The 19,230-nt window shown below is 33.9% G+C and overlaps 1 protein-coding gene across 9 annotated transcripts in view; it reads right to left on the bottom strand.

The window, feature by feature from the left end:
- Positions 1 to 1,297: 1,297 nt before the first annotated feature.
- The window catches only part of Fbxo8 (F-box protein 8), a 34,622-nt gene continuing 16,689 nt past the window's right edge, over positions 1,298 to 19,230 (bottom strand). For all 9 annotated transcript variants that reach the window (XM_048330303.1, XM_048330300.1, XM_048330306.1 and 6 more), the window contains 3 exons: positions 6,245 to 6,363; positions 3,220 to 3,416; positions 1,298 to 2,430 (listed from right to left, as the gene is read on the bottom strand). In XM_048330303.1, coding sequence (XP_048186260.1) covers positions 2,243 to 2,430; positions 3,220 to 3,416; positions 6,245 to 6,363 — 504 coding nt within the window. In that variant the 3' untranslated portion in view covers positions 1,298 to 2,242. The remainder of the gene's footprint in view (positions 2,431 to 3,219; positions 3,417 to 6,244; positions 6,364 to 19,230) is intronic.

Below are 19,230 nucleotides of genomic sequence, written 5' to 3' on the forward strand. Positions count from 1 at the left end.
TAGGTTTTTTGTGAAGTGGTACCATATGCATTGCAAAGAGGCTTTCCTAAGTTGTATATCTTGATAAAACATGAGTGTGGTTTGTGTAAGTACAGTGTATGCATTTATGAAAGCTCATTTATAACACATAACATCTTTGTGTTTCTTTGAATTTATACTTTGCCACCAAAAATGACATGTATTGACTTTGAAATTTACTTTGGGGGAATGGATAAAATGAACATAGCAAATTTTTAATTATAGAATCTAGCTGGTATGTCTATGGGCATTCAGTGTAAAATATTGCACTGTAAAAAAGGATAGTACAATCCACTTTTATGAGGTCAGAGCGTAAAAATAAAGTGCAAGTAAGGTAAAGAAATTAGGAAATAAGGCTAAATCAAAGATAGTCAAATGTGTGTGTATATGTGTGTGTGAGAGAGAGAAAGAGAGAGAGAGAGAGTGTCATCCATCCAGATGGTAAAAGAAAAAAATATAAAGAAATAGAAAATATAAAAATATAATAGAAAAAATATAAAGCAAAAAATGAAGATGAAAAGGAAGCTAGAGAGGGAGAGGCAATGTAATACTAGAAAACAGGAATAATAAAAAAATGTACTATCATTATTCTTTGTCTTTAAAACTTAATAATTTAGAAGTCTGAAAATAAGGAAAATTGCTCGGGGTTTGATTGAAGGAGCAAAGCACCTTCCTAGAAAGTGTGAAGCCAGAATTTTAACCCATGTTCACCCAACAACAACAACAAAATAAAGAATTATTTTGTCATGTAGTTAAAAAATAGGTTCCTCTGCTATTACGATTTATTTATTTATTTATCTTTAAAAAATATGTTGTATGCCACGAATGTCATAATATTTGTAACTTCTATTGACTTAAAGCCAGGACAGCAAACATTTTCTCTTTTCTTGCTGGGGCTTGAATTCAGGGTCGGAGTACCCTTGAGCTTCTTTTGTTCTAGGCTAGCACTCTACCTTTGAGCCACAGTGCCACTTCCAGCCTTTTCTGAGAAGTTTATTAGAGATAAGAGTTTGATGGACTTTCCTGCCTGGGTTGGGTTCGAACAGCACTCCTCAGTCTCCTGAGTAGCTAAGATTACAGGTGTGAACCACCATGGCTAGGACTTCAAACTTTTAAGGACTTTCTGTTCCAACTCCCTTCCCCTAAGGGAGAAGTAGCCATCACATACTGTATCAGTCCAGAGCTTTTTACTTTTTTACTCAGAGGGAATTTTGACATTTTCTCTATCAATCCATTGCTATGTAGTTGAGTTCTTTTGATTGTTTATGAAAACATAGTGAATACATTAGCTCTTTATTAAGTGGTAATTTCTCTTATATTACTCAATTATCTAATGCCTGTGAAGGCAGAAATCATGTCTAAGTATCACTAGTACCCAGTACAGAGCTTAGCACACGGGCAACTTTCGATAAATATGAATGAATAATGAGTGCTTACCATCATTCACAACAGCCCTTTCTTTATGGATTCTGAACAGAGATAATCAAGATTAGGAAAATAGTTTGACTAAGTCAAACATAAACAAGCAAAAATGATGAGACTTCTATAACTTCTAAATTCTGCTTAAAGGACTTATTACAGTTTGAAAAGAATCAAATGATAAGTTTATATTATACAAGAAGGTATCAGTTTGCATAGTAATATAATAACAAAGAAACACACTGTTCAAAGTCCAAAGAAAGAAAGAACTACTATTGATTTTTGAATGAAATCAGACCCAACATTTACAAAGCCAACAATAGCCTTAAATCAGAATAAAAAAAAATCAGAACTCAGTTTGAGAGAAAAGGAAAACTTTTAGTTAAAATCTTTACAATAAAATAATTATGATTATAAATCTCTTTAGTTAAATATGTATACATTACATGGTATTTAAAAAAGAATGAAAATGAATAAAGTTTTTCAGGCAAATCTAATGCACAAATATACCATCTCATGTAGTATAATGTCAGTTTAACATTCTTTAACAGCTGTATCCAATAATGGCTCTACTTTGTGCAAAACGTGATAAGCAAAATTAAGAGAAATTCTGCAAAATTATTTAGTTCCCCCAAGGAAAATCATTAGAAAAGGAAACAGTGAAACAAGAAGAGGCTATACACTCTAGCTTGATTGTATACAGAGGCTAGAATGACCAGCACTGATGTAATCACCATATTTGCTAACTAAGTCCTTGGGTAGCTTTAGTCTGAAGTAAAAACTTGAAGTCCTAGCAATTGTGCTTTTATGCAGCCACATGGCCAATAAGGTAGATGTTGTCATAAAGATGCCCTACAAAATCTTCACTAATGTTTTGAGCAGCACGACGAGTATTTCGAATAAATTCTCTTTTTGACATTTTATTCTTCACATGAGGGCTAGTGAGGTCAATGGAAAGTAGAATCAAAGAGTAGCACAGTACATAGACAGCATCTAGAAGGAAAAGAAACATTTCAAATTATTAGCTTGAAACAGTCAAAGGTATTATACTAGGCAAAAAATGTGCATGATTTAAAGAGGTCTAGATTAACTCATAAGTAAACATAGGGAGATCAGCCCATCCTAGATTGCCTAGAAACTTCCCAGTGTAGCAATGAAAATTCTGTATCCTGGGAAACTTCTCAGCACTGGGCAAAATGGGGCGGTCACCATCCAGTCTACATGCCAGGTCAGCGAGCATTTGCTTGATGCCTAATGTGACAACAGTAACAAACGTCATGACACTTGCTATCACCATCATATTTATATTTCAGAATCTTGCAGACGTAAGAAAGCTGAGCAAAATATTACGTCATGTGAAAATTTTTAATGGGTAATGTTTTCTCATCTCTAATAAATAAGGCCAGGATACATGAAGAGATTATTGAAAAGAAATTTTAGTGGAAAGTGTTCCTTAAGTGTGGACTGTTAAAAAGCTTTAAAAATCCTCAAACTTTTAATTAACTAGTAAAAGTACATAATACTGAAACAATTTTAAAGAACTTAAGAAGCTGAGTTAACTTTGTTTTCCATATTAAGTAGTATATTTGTATGTTATAAACAATAGCTATGACTAAAGATCCCTTTAAGTTCACATAAATGATATTTTCCACTGATGTGATTGCTGTTACAAGCAAATATTTTGCAATTTCATGTCTCATATAAGACTGTGTTTTACCTAGATGTCATAGGAGAGGGGCAGGAAATAATATAAGAAATATACATATACAGGCATATTCTTACCAGGACTAAGGCCAAGTTCTCGCATTAAATCAGGATTACAAGCGCAGAACCTGTGTGAGAACTTCGTTATAAGAGTTTCAAGATACTCCCCACGCTCTTCAGGAGCATGGATATGACGAAAAAATTCTCTCAGTGCATTTGGCAAGAACTGATTTCTAAAATTATGCAATGTGACAAGGTCATCCAAGACATCTCTCCTATAGAAAAAAAGACGGTGCAGCTTTAGTTGACTTTTCCCCATTAAAACATTTCTCAGTGTCTGTCACTCACATTTGCAATCCTAGCTACTTAGGAACTTGAGACTCAAAAGATCAGTTTGATGCCAGCCTAGGAAGAAAAGTTCATGAAACCCCCTTCTCTAGAAATTGCTGTGCCTTTATTTTAGCTACAGGGAAAACTGAACATAGAGCCTAAGTCTTTGTCAGAGCAGGAAGTGAGACTCTATCTCAAAAATAACCACCATAAATTAGGTCCGTAGGCACAGCTCAGTGATAAGAGCATTTGAGTAAGAAGTGTAGGGACATGAATTCAAACATCAATTTTAGAATAAAAATACACAATTATTGATGACCAGATCAGCTAATTCCATTTAAGTATTTCTTATTTATAAAATTTAAGAAGTTAAATAGGATTATTTATGCTGTTCAACTATTTTGAATGATTCTATAAATAGTTTACAACAACAAAAAAGTACAGTGAGGAGCTCTACCCATGTTTATTTGTGGGGGGGTTGTACTGGGGTTAGAATTTAGTGCCTCATGGTGGCTAGGCAGGTGCTTTGTTGCTAATCCATGCCCCTAGCTGGACTTCATTTATTTTATTTTTTATTTTTTGTTGGTCATGGGGCTTGAACTTGGGGCCTGGGTGCTGTCCCTGAGCAATGTGGTGTTTTTCTTTTGGGGCGGGGGTGCAAGGCTAGTGCTCTACCACTTTGAGCTACAGCATTGTCTGTTGGTTAATGGGAGATAAGGGTATCACAGACTTTCCTGCCTGGGCTGGCTTTGAACTGACATTCTCAGATGTCAGCCTTCTGAGTAGCTAAGATTACAGATGTGAGCCACTGGCACCCAGCTGACTTCACTGTTTTAATGTCTTTACAGTACTCTATCTTATAGATGTAATCACCTAGGTGGTATATTTTTAGGTTACTTGCAAGTATGCAAGTATTTGCATGTGTGTGTAGGTTACACATATTTAATCAATAACTTTCTAATATATAGATATATTTCATAATATCCTTCAATTCTTACTGAACTCACACATAAATGTATGATCATGATCTTCATTGCTTATGGCAGTGAGCCAAACTACAGTTACTAGGCAAAATTTTCTCACTGTATTTATAAATAGCTTTCTTAGAATCCAGCTACATTCATCTATGTATACACTTTTTCTGCTTTCAAGCATAATGCAGAGTTATAAACAGTGGTAACAGATCAGAAGGTCAGTAATGCCTAAATATATTTACAGAAAGTTGTACTTCTTTACAGAAAATATTCCAATTCCCCACTACCTAACGTTTAAAGACTAAAAGAGTTAAGGACAACACCTTTACAAATGAGATTTCTCAAGGACTAGAATACTGGAATATAATGTCATTGACAAAAAGACCATATGTCATCTGTACTCATATATTTTTATTATTTTAAAATTTTTATTGCTTACAGTTACATAACTCAGGTAATGAGTACATTTCTTTTTGAACAGTGTCACCTCCTGTCTCATTTTCTCCAAGTTTCCCACCCCCCAGTTGTAAAGTTCATTTCCAACAGTGTCTAGTATCACTGCTGAATTTGTTCACCATTTTTCCCACCATTTCTGTGCCTAACCTTCCCCTCTCCAAATCAGAAAAATTTATGCACAAGACAAAGGGTGTAAAAAAAAATCAAAAACAGTGACAAAAGGGAATACGCCAAAGAAAAAAGAAAACCACTAAAGCAGGGATAATAAATGAATGTATGTAGATGGGTGTTGAAAAATACAGTGAAATAAAGGTTGAGATTATAATGAAAGATAACCACATTTTCAACCATAATTTAGCAAAGTGTTAGATCAATTGGTTTAAAAATGGTTGCTTATTTGTGCCACTTCAAAATGTTGTGCCAGTAAATTAATATGTCTGTTAATAACCAAAATAAAAGAGTACAAGTGAATGACTATCAAACCACAACTGCATACTAGCTCTATCTCTGGGTAAAGCACATTACTAAATATCACATTTTCAAACATGTCATGAAACTTCACTAAGCTATTAGATACATATCCTTACACCCTTACAATGGATTTTATATGGACAATTTCAGAATTTAGAACTATCACCTATCAATACTTTGACTATGACCAATTATTTTTTTTTAAGTCAGGGTTATAATTTTCACAAAAATATTTGATCTGGGGTACTATTGCAAAGATATTGGACTATTATGTTTTGTGAGCACACAGGCATTTTTCGGGAGACAGTGTCTCCTGATTTACCTGGTTGACTTCTACTGGACTCCTGCTGCCTTCAGCCTCTTCAGTCCTGGGATTATAGGTACATCCTAATACACTTTGGGCTTTCGTTTTATGTTTGTTTATTGCCGGTCCTGAGACTTGAACTCAGGGCTTGAGCACTGTCCCTGAACCTCTTTATCCTCAAGGCTAGAAGTCTACCAATTGAGCCACAGCACCACTTCTTGCCTTTTCCAAGTAGTTTATTGGAGATAAGAGTCTCACAGACTTTTCTGCCCACTTTTCTGCTTAAGCTGGCTCCAAATGTTGACCCTCGGCTTTCAGCCTCCTAAGAAGCTAGGATTACAGATGTGAGCCATGGATGCCTGTCTATTTCTATGTTTATAAGGGCAACTTCTTGATCAGTAATATAAAGATCACACAACAAATTATAAGATAAGGCAACATTTTTTCTGTCTTCCCTTCCTTTTTCCAACTAGAAGCCTTATAGGTACTATAGGTTTTGAAGTAAAATTTAACCAATCAAAGGCATTAGGTAACACATTTCTGATGAAAACTTTAAAACTACTTTTACCTTTCATCAAGATAGATTCTCAATTTTTTCCAATTTAGTGTTCTTGTACAAAAGATAAACTTCGCTATTTCCTTTGGTGAATCATCAAGGATACCCTTGGACATAAAGTAGTTCACTCCCTAAGGCAAAAAGACAAGTAACATACAGAAAGTCAGCCTTTATTTATAAATGTTAACAAATAGGCAACATCTAAACCATAGCTATAAATTCTTCCCAGCATCACTAGACTATAGCTTTATCATGCAAAGTAGAAGCTAGAACCTGAATTGAAACTACCATTTGTGGTTGAATTTACATGCAATGAAAAGTAGGAAATTCAAAGCTAATATTTCTAAAGAAATCTTAGTTTTCTGGATAAATAGTCAGGTAAAAACTGACTACACAGAAATATGGCTTAAGTTTGGAGAGAATGTGAAAGAAAACACAATATGTACTATAAAATAAGCTTGTAACACTCCAAAATACTCATCCCGCCCCATAGAAAACATGATTTCTTTAAGTTCATGTACAAATTGTTATATGCTTTTCAAGGAAATAAATTCTCGAGAAAACAAATTCTCCAAATGAAAAACAAACAACTTTACCCAGGAAATAAAAAATTAAAAATTGTAATTTAAAGTAAACTAGGCCAAACTCCAGGATGGTTCATATGTTTTACTACTTTGTCTTTAAGCAACACTACATTTTGCAAGAATCCAGCTAAAGTTCACAATGAGGCAAAGCATAGCAAGGCACAATGTTTCAATGCTTTTCATATGTTTTATCTTTGAATTTCCTTTTCTCTGCATGCAAAGTTTTCTGTAGAAGCATTACCGATAAGTTTGCATCTAATTTAGATGTAAATCAGTAATCACAAAACAATAATAAATAAAATGCTGAAGCCAGTAATTTCTCACATATATGGAGGTCACATTCAAATAAATGTCTTAGATGGATAGAATGTGTAGATTTTAATTGAAATAAAAGGCAGGTGTGTTTATTTCAACTTGGAACTACCCAGATACATGCATTTTTACAAATGCTTATTTCTGGATACTAGCACAATGTGTGCAGTTAATTGGTAGAGAAAATAACGTCTTAAATACATGCAACATACTGCTTTCACACATAACTTCCTTCAGCATTTCTTTACAAACACACAGTACCCAGAAATACTGCACACATTAGAATTGAAAGTTGGAAGAATTTGTATGAGTCTTAAATGAAATCATTCTTATAAAAATTTTATATTAAAAAGTTTAAAAAACAATTTGGTTCTATGAAGTAATGGTTTTAAAAGGCTATAGTTATCTGTATTTGTAATTCAAAGATAGGACATTTTATATAAAACTAATTTTATCAATAATAAGGATAATATCTTAGTAGCAATGTTAATTTTTTCATGTGAATTTTAATAGTGATAAGTCACAGACTTTAAGAATGTACATAAAAATACAAGGTGATAATGTAAAAATTTCCTATGAATTCAGTCATAAGCTTTACTTCATGGAATCCTGGAGAAACGGATGTAATGTGATCAAGATAGAAGACCAAAAAATTGTTTGGCTTTCACCAGTTATAGGGACTATATTTTTTAAATTGCTTTCAGCAGTTGTAGGGACTAAATATTATTTAATTCACATATATTAGCTATACAAGGAGAGTTTTGTTGTGATACTTCCACACAAGTATACAATGTATTCTCATCAATGGCCCTCCACAGCACGCTTGCTTGTTCTCCTCCCACTTTCTAATACAATTTCAACAGGCTTCATTATTCTAGTCATACATGCTGACAAGCTATTTCCATCATATTCATTCTCATTCTCCTTCCTTAACTCAACCCTCTCTAGCTAGTATTTACCCCACAAAAAGAGCCTCAGAGCCTGTTTTCCCCCTCTCCCTCCTAATGTCCTTTGACCTTCCTTCCTTCCTTCCTTCCTTCCTTCCTTCCTTCCTTCCTTCCTTCCTTCCTTCCTTCCTTCCTTCCTTCCTTCCTTCCTTCGTCCCTGCCTCCCTCCCTCCTCTCTCCCTTCCTTCCTGCCTCTGAGGTTCTTCATGTTGTTTTCATATATAGTTCTACTACATCTCAGAATTATTTATCTTCTATCTTTTCTTTGGGGGAAACAGAATTTATAACACTTGTTCCATCCTTTCCACCATTACTTTGAATAATTGGGAGTTGACTGTATGTTTAGAGGATCGCTTAGTAAAAGTTGTATCAGGCTTGTTTCCAAAATTTCTCAGTGTAAAAGTGTAACAATATTTTAGAATTATTTTCAGTGTTTAGTTTTGATTGAAGTTATTTAACGACAAATCAGTATCAATTATTACTAAATAATTTATTCACACTCACATCATAATTTAAGAGTTGTAAAATTAATTCTAACCTAATTTAAAAAGATACAAAATTAGCCCAATAATATAGTACAATAAGTGAGATATAATTCTCTACCTACATGCCACATGTCATTTTAAATTGCTGTTGCAACTTAGAAAGTAACTTTGTTATTTGCCTCATTAAGCATCATAAAATATGAAACATTAAATATACTATTGGCTTTTTCCTTTTATCATGAACTCTACATTTTGAGAATTTAATGCTAATCTAAAGTGACTTCTTCAAAGTCAATCAAATACACAGAAATAAGCACATGAGTTTTAAACTCAGTCCTCAAAATGGAGCAAGTAGCCTGAAACAAGCCAATTTTGTTGTTTTTGTGAGAAAAGGAGCATTGATTTCAAGTTTGAAATTTCTCTGGAAAAGAAAATTACTTTAGAAGGACAATTGAAACTGAAAAAGGAATAGGACTAGATTGTAATTGTTTCTAATAAGCAAGTTGACAATCATCTGAAGGCCTGAAGTTTCAGGTAACAATGAAATACAAAAGCATACAAAATCATATCTGGTGAGAGGCAATACTTTTTGTTAATAATTGGTTATGTATATCTAGTTTTTGGTAAAGTTTTAGAAAAAAATAGTAGTGAGATCTCCAGACCTCACCACATTAGTGATTAGTCAGGATTAGAACTCTCAGTAGTATGTGTGTGTGCATGCACAAATCTATGTGGTCTCTTACAAGCAAAGGACACAGTGAGCATTAACACTAGTCTCTCTATCAATATGTAATTTCCAATACAAGGCTAAAGCTTAGTATAACATGCATGATTTCACTGTTTCCTATAAAAGCATACTCTTGAAATAAACATTTTATAAAGTATGTTGATAAATAAGCATTTATCTGGATACAGGACATTAAGACCTAGAGTTCGAAAGATATAAAACTCATGTTATATAAGGAAGACTTGAAGATGTTGAAATAATAAACCAAAGAAGAAAATATTTAGAGAAGAAAAGAATAAGACTTTAAGACATCTGAAAGCCTGTGGAGAAGGAAAAAAAGGAGTTGACATTGTGATGATTTAGTGAAGATTTTATGTTCTTTTTTGAGTCATGGGCTATGAAAACATTGTGGAACTTCTTTCCAGAAAACTGTAGCATCATGTAAAAGATTTTTATTTTAGATTTTGTATGGATTTAGAAAATATAATTAAATGCATGAAATCTCCCTAAAGACTGCAGGTTAGAAGTGATCTGAGCATAAGCAATTTTACTCAACCTTTCTGAGCCATAGTATTCTGATCAGTGAGAGAACATTATCCTTCACAGACATATTAAAGCATTTATCAAAATAAATACGGTGCTTTCCTTTTTCTTTTAGATAGCTCAAAGAGACAAAAATAAAAAAAGAAGGGCACTTGCTTTGGTGAGTGATAAAAAAAGAAATGATTTTCAGGAAGTTCCCCAAAGAGAGGAGGCTCCAGTCTAAGTAGAAAGCTAAGGAATGAGTGTAAAGTCAAAAACTAAATTGTAGGTTATTCACTTGGAAAATTTATTAGTACCAAGAAAAAAGATTGGTAGCAAAATTAAATTTTCTTCTTAGCAAGGTCATCTAGGGAGAACTGAAAAAGAGAGGGATGATTTAATTTTTTACACAAAGTTACTAAGATTTCTGTTAGTAACAGAAATGTCTGTTCAGGACATACTGGAATACACTAGGAATAAACTAAGGTAAATCAGGCAGCAATAAGAATCCAGGGAAGGTGAAGTTAATGTGAGTCCCATCTCATGTCAAGATTCAGCCAAACCTTATATGCATATGTGTACGTGTGTGTGCATATGTGTATGTGCATGTGTGTATTCATAGTCCATATATATATATTAAGGATTAGGTATGCAAAGCCAAGTGCCTTTTCTACTGGTAATGAGCATATCAGCTGTTGAGCACTTGGTACAAACATTGTGGAAGAATTGAAATCAATAAAAGAAATAAAAAAACTCACATACCAGGGAATTATTTTCCTACAGAACACCTTAGTAAAGAAATTAGGAAGCAAATTGATTTAGCTACTTTTGTTTAATGCGACTGTCCTTTTAAAGTCCAGTACATACCATATAAAGAAAAATATTCTGAAAGCATTACAAAGTAAAAAACAAACTGGACTTTCAAGCTTTAAGAAAATTGGACTTATTTTTTAAAAGTCACTGGAAACACTTTAGTAAATAATCATTAAATTTTTTAAACACATGTCTGAAAACAAAATAATTCCATCGTTCAATATGAGAACTGTTATTATATTGCTCATATATACATATTACCACAATAAAACAAATGACAATTTAATCAAAATGGTAACAATTTTCACTGTAAAAGTAAGACATAATGAAGGGGTACAATATATTAAACAAATTTTACTTTCTGGCTACTAACAATGGACAAGTGCATCAGAGGAGAGACCTCTGCAGGTCAAGTGGGAGAATTCCCACTGTCCTGGTTGACAGTAAGTGGCAATGATTAAGATGACTATTTTGACATGGTTTCTTCTTTTCTACAGCAATAGAGAATGGCTGAGGTAAATGTAAATCAGTTAAGCACTGTTGAGTCCAGTAGTTTTCAATCATTTAGTCAGAGAACATGTGTTCTAGAGTTTAAGTACAAATATCATCACCTTGTTTTACCTGCAGTGTAAGAAATGCAAAAGACTTACTATTCAGAAAATGTAAGACTAGATAACTGCAATTTTGTTTTTCATTTCATGGTCTTATGCACAACTAAGTTTTGCAATGTTTTCTTCTTCCTACTGTAAGTGTGTTAACTTTTAGCAAGTCAGAAATTGTTCTTGAGGATAATAAAAACTGGCCACTAAACTTACGGATACTTCTTTAGCACAGATGGCTCTTCGGGGTGGGGGGGGGCACACAACTACGAATGGCTCTGAGAAGCAATCCTTTTTGTAAAAGCAGACTCACACTTGTCAGTATATTAGTAGAGAGTGGATGCAGGACTAGGCTTTTCTACAGCATGTCTTCATCTTGCCGAGGAAAAATCTTCCCCTGGGAAGAGGACATCTGAGAGTCTGAAGCCTGTCCCAGACAGATATGACTATAGGTGGTGCTGAGAACTACTACCTGGGAGACTTCACCCTACAACCAGACAACCTCGTTGAGGGTACTTTTTTCTCTCCATACCCTCCTATACCAAGTGTCACCACCTCAGTCTTGAATCTCTTTTTGTACCTTAAAGTGACATTTCAGGTGGCCACTGGTGGCTCACCCTTGGGAGTCTCAGATATTCAGGAAGCTGAGATTAAAGGATCACGATTGGAGGCTAATGTGAGCAGAAACATCTAAGAGACACCATTTCCAAAATAACCAAGAAGAAGCCAGGCTGCAAGTGTGGCTCAAGGAGCAGATAATCAGATGAGAAAGTTGAGCAAGAACAGGGTCCCGAGTTCAAAACCCAGTACTAGCAAAAACAAAAATCCAGGAAAACCCCAATAAATTCTAGAGACAATGAAGGGGAGGCATAGGATTTTTTGTGCTTGTTCTTTTGTTTTATTTTTGAGAGACAGCAATGTCAAACAAATATGAACCCTGTTATCTATAATTTCAGGTGAATAATAGAAGTCGCTATTATAGTTCTAATAGCCTCAAAGAGAAAATAAACCACATCTTTAGGTACTAATATCCTCTAAAAAGAGCCATACCTGTGACTAGAATATATCAAATTATAATGACCACAAATTATGACTGACAAATATAACTACCACATGGCTCTGAGTTGAAGCAAGATTCTTAGAAAAAAAAAATCCTTCTATCTGTAATTTGTCTCTATCAAGGAAAAAAAGCATCTTAAGTCAAACTATGGGCATAGGATTCCCTATTAGGATAAGACTCTATTATTTGTTATTAATAATAACTTAAGATGCTGTCACCCGTGGCTTATGTCTCTAATCCTAGCTACTCAAGAGGCTGAGATCTGAGGATCCTGGTTCAAAGCCAGCCAGGGCAGGAAAGTCTGTGAGAGACTTTTATCTGCAATAAATTACTCAGAAAAAGCAAGAAGTAGCACTGTTGCTTATTGTAGAGCATTAGCATTGAGCACAGAGAGACTTGTGGATAGCACCCAGGACCAGAGTTGAAGACCCAGGACTGGCAAAAAAAATAATAATTTAAGCTAATGAAGAAAGAAGAACTTAATGGTAGCGAAGTTAGAATTCTTACTTAATAGAAGTCACATACGAATATTACACATAATATACACACAATGTGCACATATACAACTAATTGATTAGTTTTGAATTACCTAGAACTTAGTATTTACACTTCTAAGTACATCTTAACAGCTCAAATCTATTTTAAAATAAAAACTTTTTATGAACTGGAATAGTGGCTCAAATCTGCAATTCCAAACTAGAGAGGTGAAGATCAGGGAACAGAGGTTTAAGGCCAGCTTGGGTATTAAGAGGAAAGTTCATGAAACTCTATCTCAACCAATGATAGTGGAAAAATAGTGTTCCCCACTTATGCTAGTTGCCAGCAAAGCAAAATGGATGGGTGCAGGGGCCATCCACAGAACACAGGGAGGTAGAAGTAGGAGGATTACAGTCCAGCATTAAAAAAATAATCAAGATAAAAAATGTTGGTACAGTGCCTATCTTATAGGCACAAGGCCCTGGGTTCATTTCCCAATACTGGTAAAAACAGAAACAACAACAAAACCTGCCTTAATAGTAGGCAAGTAAATTAGAAATATAGTTTGGATTTCAATGGAGAAAATATTTGTTCATGTAATCACCAGTTGAGCCAAAATATACTTTCATTTTCATAACATTGGACTCAATTATAAATGACTTCTGAAAAGATAAATGAGGCATAATCATGAAAATAAATTGTTATATTTGCAACAGATATTTCATTATATTTCAGGAAATACAATTAAAAGCAAGGGATGTTACCACAGCTTGGACATGTTGAAGTTGCCAATACATACTTACTAAAAGATCTTTACACAGGTTGCAACTAGTTATCTGCCAGAATCTAAAAGTTCCAAAGCCAGAGCAGCACCTGTTCTCAAAGCTAGTACATCCAGTATAAATATCTAGAATCATGTATATGAGCAGTTAAAAACACTAGTCAACACAAGATGACATTATAGACAACAGGACTGCCTCTACTTCACAGAACAGCAAATTTGAACCCTACAGTGATGCAATAACTTGTCCCAAAGTAAAGCTGCATAACAAGTATAAAGCACAGATACTTAGTAAATATTTGTTGAATGAATATTCAAATCTATGTGTATAAATCTTCAGCTGACTTTTAGGAAAAATCATAAACTTAAGGATTTCCTATCCAACTAGGATAAAATAATAATAAAGTAATACCAGAAAAAAAAAACACCCCCACACAAACAGAACCAAATATGAAGAGCAGAGAAAACTGTAGTATACCTTGAAATGCCTCAAATTATACTTTTAAGCTTGAGCGCCAGTCCAAGTAATCAAAGGTCAAAATCCCTGTCTAAATAATTAAACATCAATTTGAAGACGCATTTTAACTGAGTAGCCAAAAGTGATTCAGAATCTTAAGACTGATTATGAGAATAAGTTTCCAAAAATTTTATGATATGAAAGAAAATTAATTAGTTAAAATATACTTGCTTTAGAGCATGGGTAGGCCAAGGGATTAAATAAAGTTTACTTAATAAAAGCATAAGATTGGCCTCTTAATCACAAAATCAACTAATGAATCAGATTTTCAAGAGACAGATGATACGTAGGATATACATATACCACATTACCCTCAACACAGCACAAATGGCCTCCAGATTAGCACACTTGACTAGTTAGTTGTAAGTAGCTAATAGATTAACTTGTCTAGATAGAAGATAGCATTTTACAAATCCAAAGGGCATATTTTTGTACGTTAACTGATATTTTTGAAAGATGAAGGGGCTTTGTGGACTGTTAGATAAGAGGAGAAACTATGTAAGCTTTTATTTGGTGAGGGACCCTTTCCATTTCTCTGACTATATTCTTGTCAGCTTTGGAAACAAATTCATTTGCTAATTAGCAATGTTTAGAATATACATTCAGGATTACATATCAAACTCCTATTACTTTGGGTAATAATGGCATAATAATTACATGAGGATGGTTTAGGCTGCCCATATAGGAAGCCCCTAATTAAAAAATCAAGTAAAGGGATAAATTTACTTTAAAAGAAAAATATCTTATATAACAAGCAATTCCAAATGATTCTGGGTCCAGGGCTAATGAGCTCATGGAAGGCACTTTCCAGTCTGATGTTTTCTAACCTGTCACGGTTGCATGTAGATAGTCATTGTAGGTAGTTCTCTCAGTGCATGTTCGTCAATGCACCAAAGGCTAGGGTTATTCAAGACACATGTGCATGTGCTGGAGTCAGAACTTTACTACACAGATGCCACAGAAGGCAAGGGGAACAGACCCAACACGTTTATCTTGGAATGACCTAAACTGAACTCTTATAGACAGCCACTCAGCTGGGTCTAGGTGCTTCCCTCAGTGAAGACTCAATTGATGGATGATATAGGCCTACTGCAAAGTTCTTAAATTACTTCTACCACAGAATATAGTTCTATGAGAAAGAATACTTAAGATATCTGACTTCTACTCTGGTCATTTTTTTCCTCACTTTGCAGTAGTATCTATATCCTGTAGTGATGAGTTTAACCACACCATAGTATAACCACCTCTTTTCTTTCCTCTTTTTCCTTCTGTCTGTATACTCAGTGGTAAGAGGATCTGAAATGTCAAGAAGATGGTGTTAGCTATCAAATCAGATTGTATGCAGCTGCTATTAATAGTGTTCATCTGGGCATTAAAATCTCAGACCCTAAAGAGACCAGAAGTAAAAAAGAATTATAAACTTTATAATTATAAACTTTGGTTAAAAGACATTACAGATGCTTGGCCAAGACATGTCTCTCTTTTCACTATTTCTAGCATCTTAGAACCAATCATGCCAATCATGCAATATATTCTAGTCTTTACCCTAATAGTCCAGGAGTTCATGTGACTCAGATCTGTTCACTAGAAAAGGAGAAGCCAGGTGCTGGTGTCTCACATTAATAATCCTACTCAGGAGGCTAAGATTTGAGAACTGAGGTTTAGAGTTACGTAGACAACAAACTGAGGGGTAAGGTCCTGAGTTCAAATTCCAGTATCAGAACAAAACAAAACAAAATGAAAAGAAGGCTTCTGAAAAAGCTGTTTTCCCCCCTCACCTAAAAAGTCTAAGGACTATAAAGAAGAACCTTCTTTCTGCCCTCTTTTTATTTGGGAACATAGTCACTTAAGCATGTGACAATATGAGATGTAGTGACCATCTTGCTATTAAGAGCGGGCTCTAGTGAACAGAGGAAGGATAAATGACATTATCACTGTATCACTGTGAGACATCCTTCTGGTGACTTTTATGAAGTAAAAAAAAATTTATATAATTCAATTCACTATTAGCTGAAGTTCTCTTTTCTGTAAAGTTGTTATACAGGCAAAGTAATTAACAAATGAACAACAAGCACAATTCAGAACATGAAAAAGTACCTCAGTCAAGACTCAAATTTAACTTTCAGGTTTTTCCTTTTCTCTTTCTTAAACTAAATACTATCAGATTATGGAGAAGATTACAAGTCAGTAGGTCCATACACATTAACAATCGAGAAGATTATAGGAAAACAAAGCAATTATAGATCATCATACTCATTAGAGAGATCATATTACATAGCTATAAACAGCCTATTTAGCTATTTTAATATATTTATTTACACAACATAAGATTAAAGATAATCTATGCTACTCAAAAGTGTATTCCCTGGAATGTTCCTTTACCAATAACAACAAGTGAAACTATTAAAGCAAACACCCTAGGAACACACTACTTATTCACATGTGTATCAATGTATTAGAAATAAATGTTTTAAAAAGAAATGCTGTGAACAGCCAACAAATAAACCTATTTTGTTCAAATTTATTAGACTTGAGAAATTGTTTCTCACTATGTATTCCCAAAGAATACATTTGAAAAAGTTTATCCATATGTTTTGATAAGTCAGTACTTTACTGAGTTATGAAGTAATAGGAAGGAACACTTTGTTGCTGTATAGGAGAGCGAAAAGTCAGTAAAATTCAGTATCAGTAAAACTTGTATACAAACTCCTGAGATCTTTTCCATAATAAAGAATTCTTATAAATTTCCTGTTTGTACTTTAGCTGGTCCAACTACAAAAATAATATGCATGTTGTCTTTAAGATAAATTACATATTCATTTCCATTGACAACTTATAGATAGGTTAGAATTAGAATATTTTTCATAATAAGTTCTATCTATGGTCAGTCCACATGTAATTGTATACATGTCAGTCTTTGTGTATGAATATAGGAAAAATGTGCTTGCATCAAAAAATTTAAAAACCTTTTTTAATGACCTCAGTGAGGATATTTTCAAAAGCTGCTTATAATGCACAAATGAAGAAGAGCCTAACATGTATTAAGGTTAAACCATGTTTACCTCAAGTTTTTAGATGCTACCAAAAAATGTTCCAGAAAATGGAGCAAAAGTAACATAGTTCACTGGTTGCAAGTACAATTAACGTTTGTTATAATGCTGCCAGGGGAGTCAACTTGATACACACGACTGATACATGCAGGGGAAATACAACTTCATGTAAACAGACAGGTCTCAGCACATTCCTTTGCTAGAATGTGGCCATCTGCCACAGAGTACACAAGCTCATGCACAAGGTCAAGACGTTACAAACAGCGGAGATCACAACGTCATGCAGATAACAACAGCGTGCTAGAGAATCCTACCACAGATTGTGCAGATGCTCTCCCCCACCCCATGAGCCACTGCCAGCAGTTGCTGTGGAGTTTGGTTACCCATATCGGTGACACGAACGGTGTCCTTTGCAGAATCTTGTTCCCTGTGGCTGTAAGTATTCTTATTTTTATAATATTCTAATGATGCTTGCTATGAGATTGTTATGTATAAACTAGCAATTACAGAAAAGTAGACTTTATATATTACTGAACAATTACACACATCTTATCTCAGGCACCTCTAGTAAATAAATAGCACTTGCATTTGAACATAATATCTGTTTACTTAAATGAATTGTCAGATGACAATGCTCCGGTGAGTGGGCAATAAGTAAATAAATAAATAATCAAACTTCAAATAGTATGTGATTTCTAGCATTCAGAACGGTGACAAATCATTCTAAGGACCTGGCTAACATTCAGCTCACAAGTTCCACTTAAGAAAATATTTTTGGATAATTCATGGATATGATTTCAGTTTTGAAGACCTGATTGGTAAACAATCAACCAAGTTGATATTATTTGTCTTAGCAGTGAAAGTACAAAATATAGTCATTAAAATACCCTCCTCTCACTTTCTGAAGATATTAAATGTATTTCAATGTCCTTTTTGCCTATTTATATCCTAAATGTTTTCTGGCAAAGATAGAATTCTTCTTTCTTAGCCAATACCTGCTAAATTGCTGGTAGAATAATAGAATTAGAATTCTGGAACCACAAACACTTTGAGTGATTTGGTTTTGTGGTTCCTGGCAGAACTATTTGGCCCTATCAGAAAGGTAAATTCAGTATCTTGGGAATGCTCCAGTATATTTATGTTCAAGCCAGGCAGGGAAGAAAAAGAAACTACAGTCAACTCTCAATAACAATGGAAGATAGGATGGAGAATTAAGATCTGATGATCATAAAAGTGATATAACAATCTTATTTTAAATTATATTCATAATAATTTCAATTCCCTCTCTTATCAAATGTTTGAATTAAATTTAAAAAAATTCTTGACAGATTAATAAACGAACTAGAATTATAGCTCTTTTTCCTGCCTCCCCTTAAAAGTTCTAGAGAAGATGCTAACAAGAATTTTATAATTTGATATATGTACCTGTAAAGACAGAAATATATTTTTGCATCTAGTTTTTCTAATTTAGATTTTAAAACTATCCATATTCTACTAGTTTAAGCCTACTTTTAATCTTTGCACAAAAGGATGGCTTTATATGCTTTAAAATTGCAACTTTTATCAAGAAATAATTACTTATAATCCATATCTGCAATTATATTCACTTTCTCTGACTTTGCAATACAGCCTACAGCTTGGTATTTATCAAGTTACATTTTCTTAACAATGTAACATTTGCAAGTGATGCAAATTAAAGATATTAGTATTATCCAATAGCAACAAAATTTATGATAGAAGTGAGTTTCGGACTTTGGATAGCGGCCTCTCCTGATTCTTATCTATTGTAGAGTAAAACATTACACTATTCTTAGATTTTCTCCATTAGCCATTGTTCAACTCTTAGAACAGTTGGAAGTAAAATGTTTATCTTATTATAAAGTTTACCATAGGAACAAGGAATGTCTAATTCTAATAAAGAAATAAAAACTATGCTATTCTCTAAATATTTAATTATAGCAGAATCTCAGGAGGTAACTATAGCAGGAATACCACAGCACAAGATCATAAAGGTGATGTGCTTATACTGTATATGTTTACAAGGAAGATAACAAATATTATATATATATATATATATGTGTGCATGTTATATCTAATTTTCTGTATCTATCTTTCTTTACCTTT

Source organism: Perognathus longimembris, chromosome 21 (assembly GCF_023159225.1).
Source record: "Perognathus longimembris pacificus isolate PPM17 chromosome 21, ASM2315922v1, whole genome shotgun sequence".
Lineage (NCBI taxonomy): Eukaryota > Metazoa > Chordata > Mammalia > Rodentia > Heteromyidae > Perognathus > Perognathus longimembris.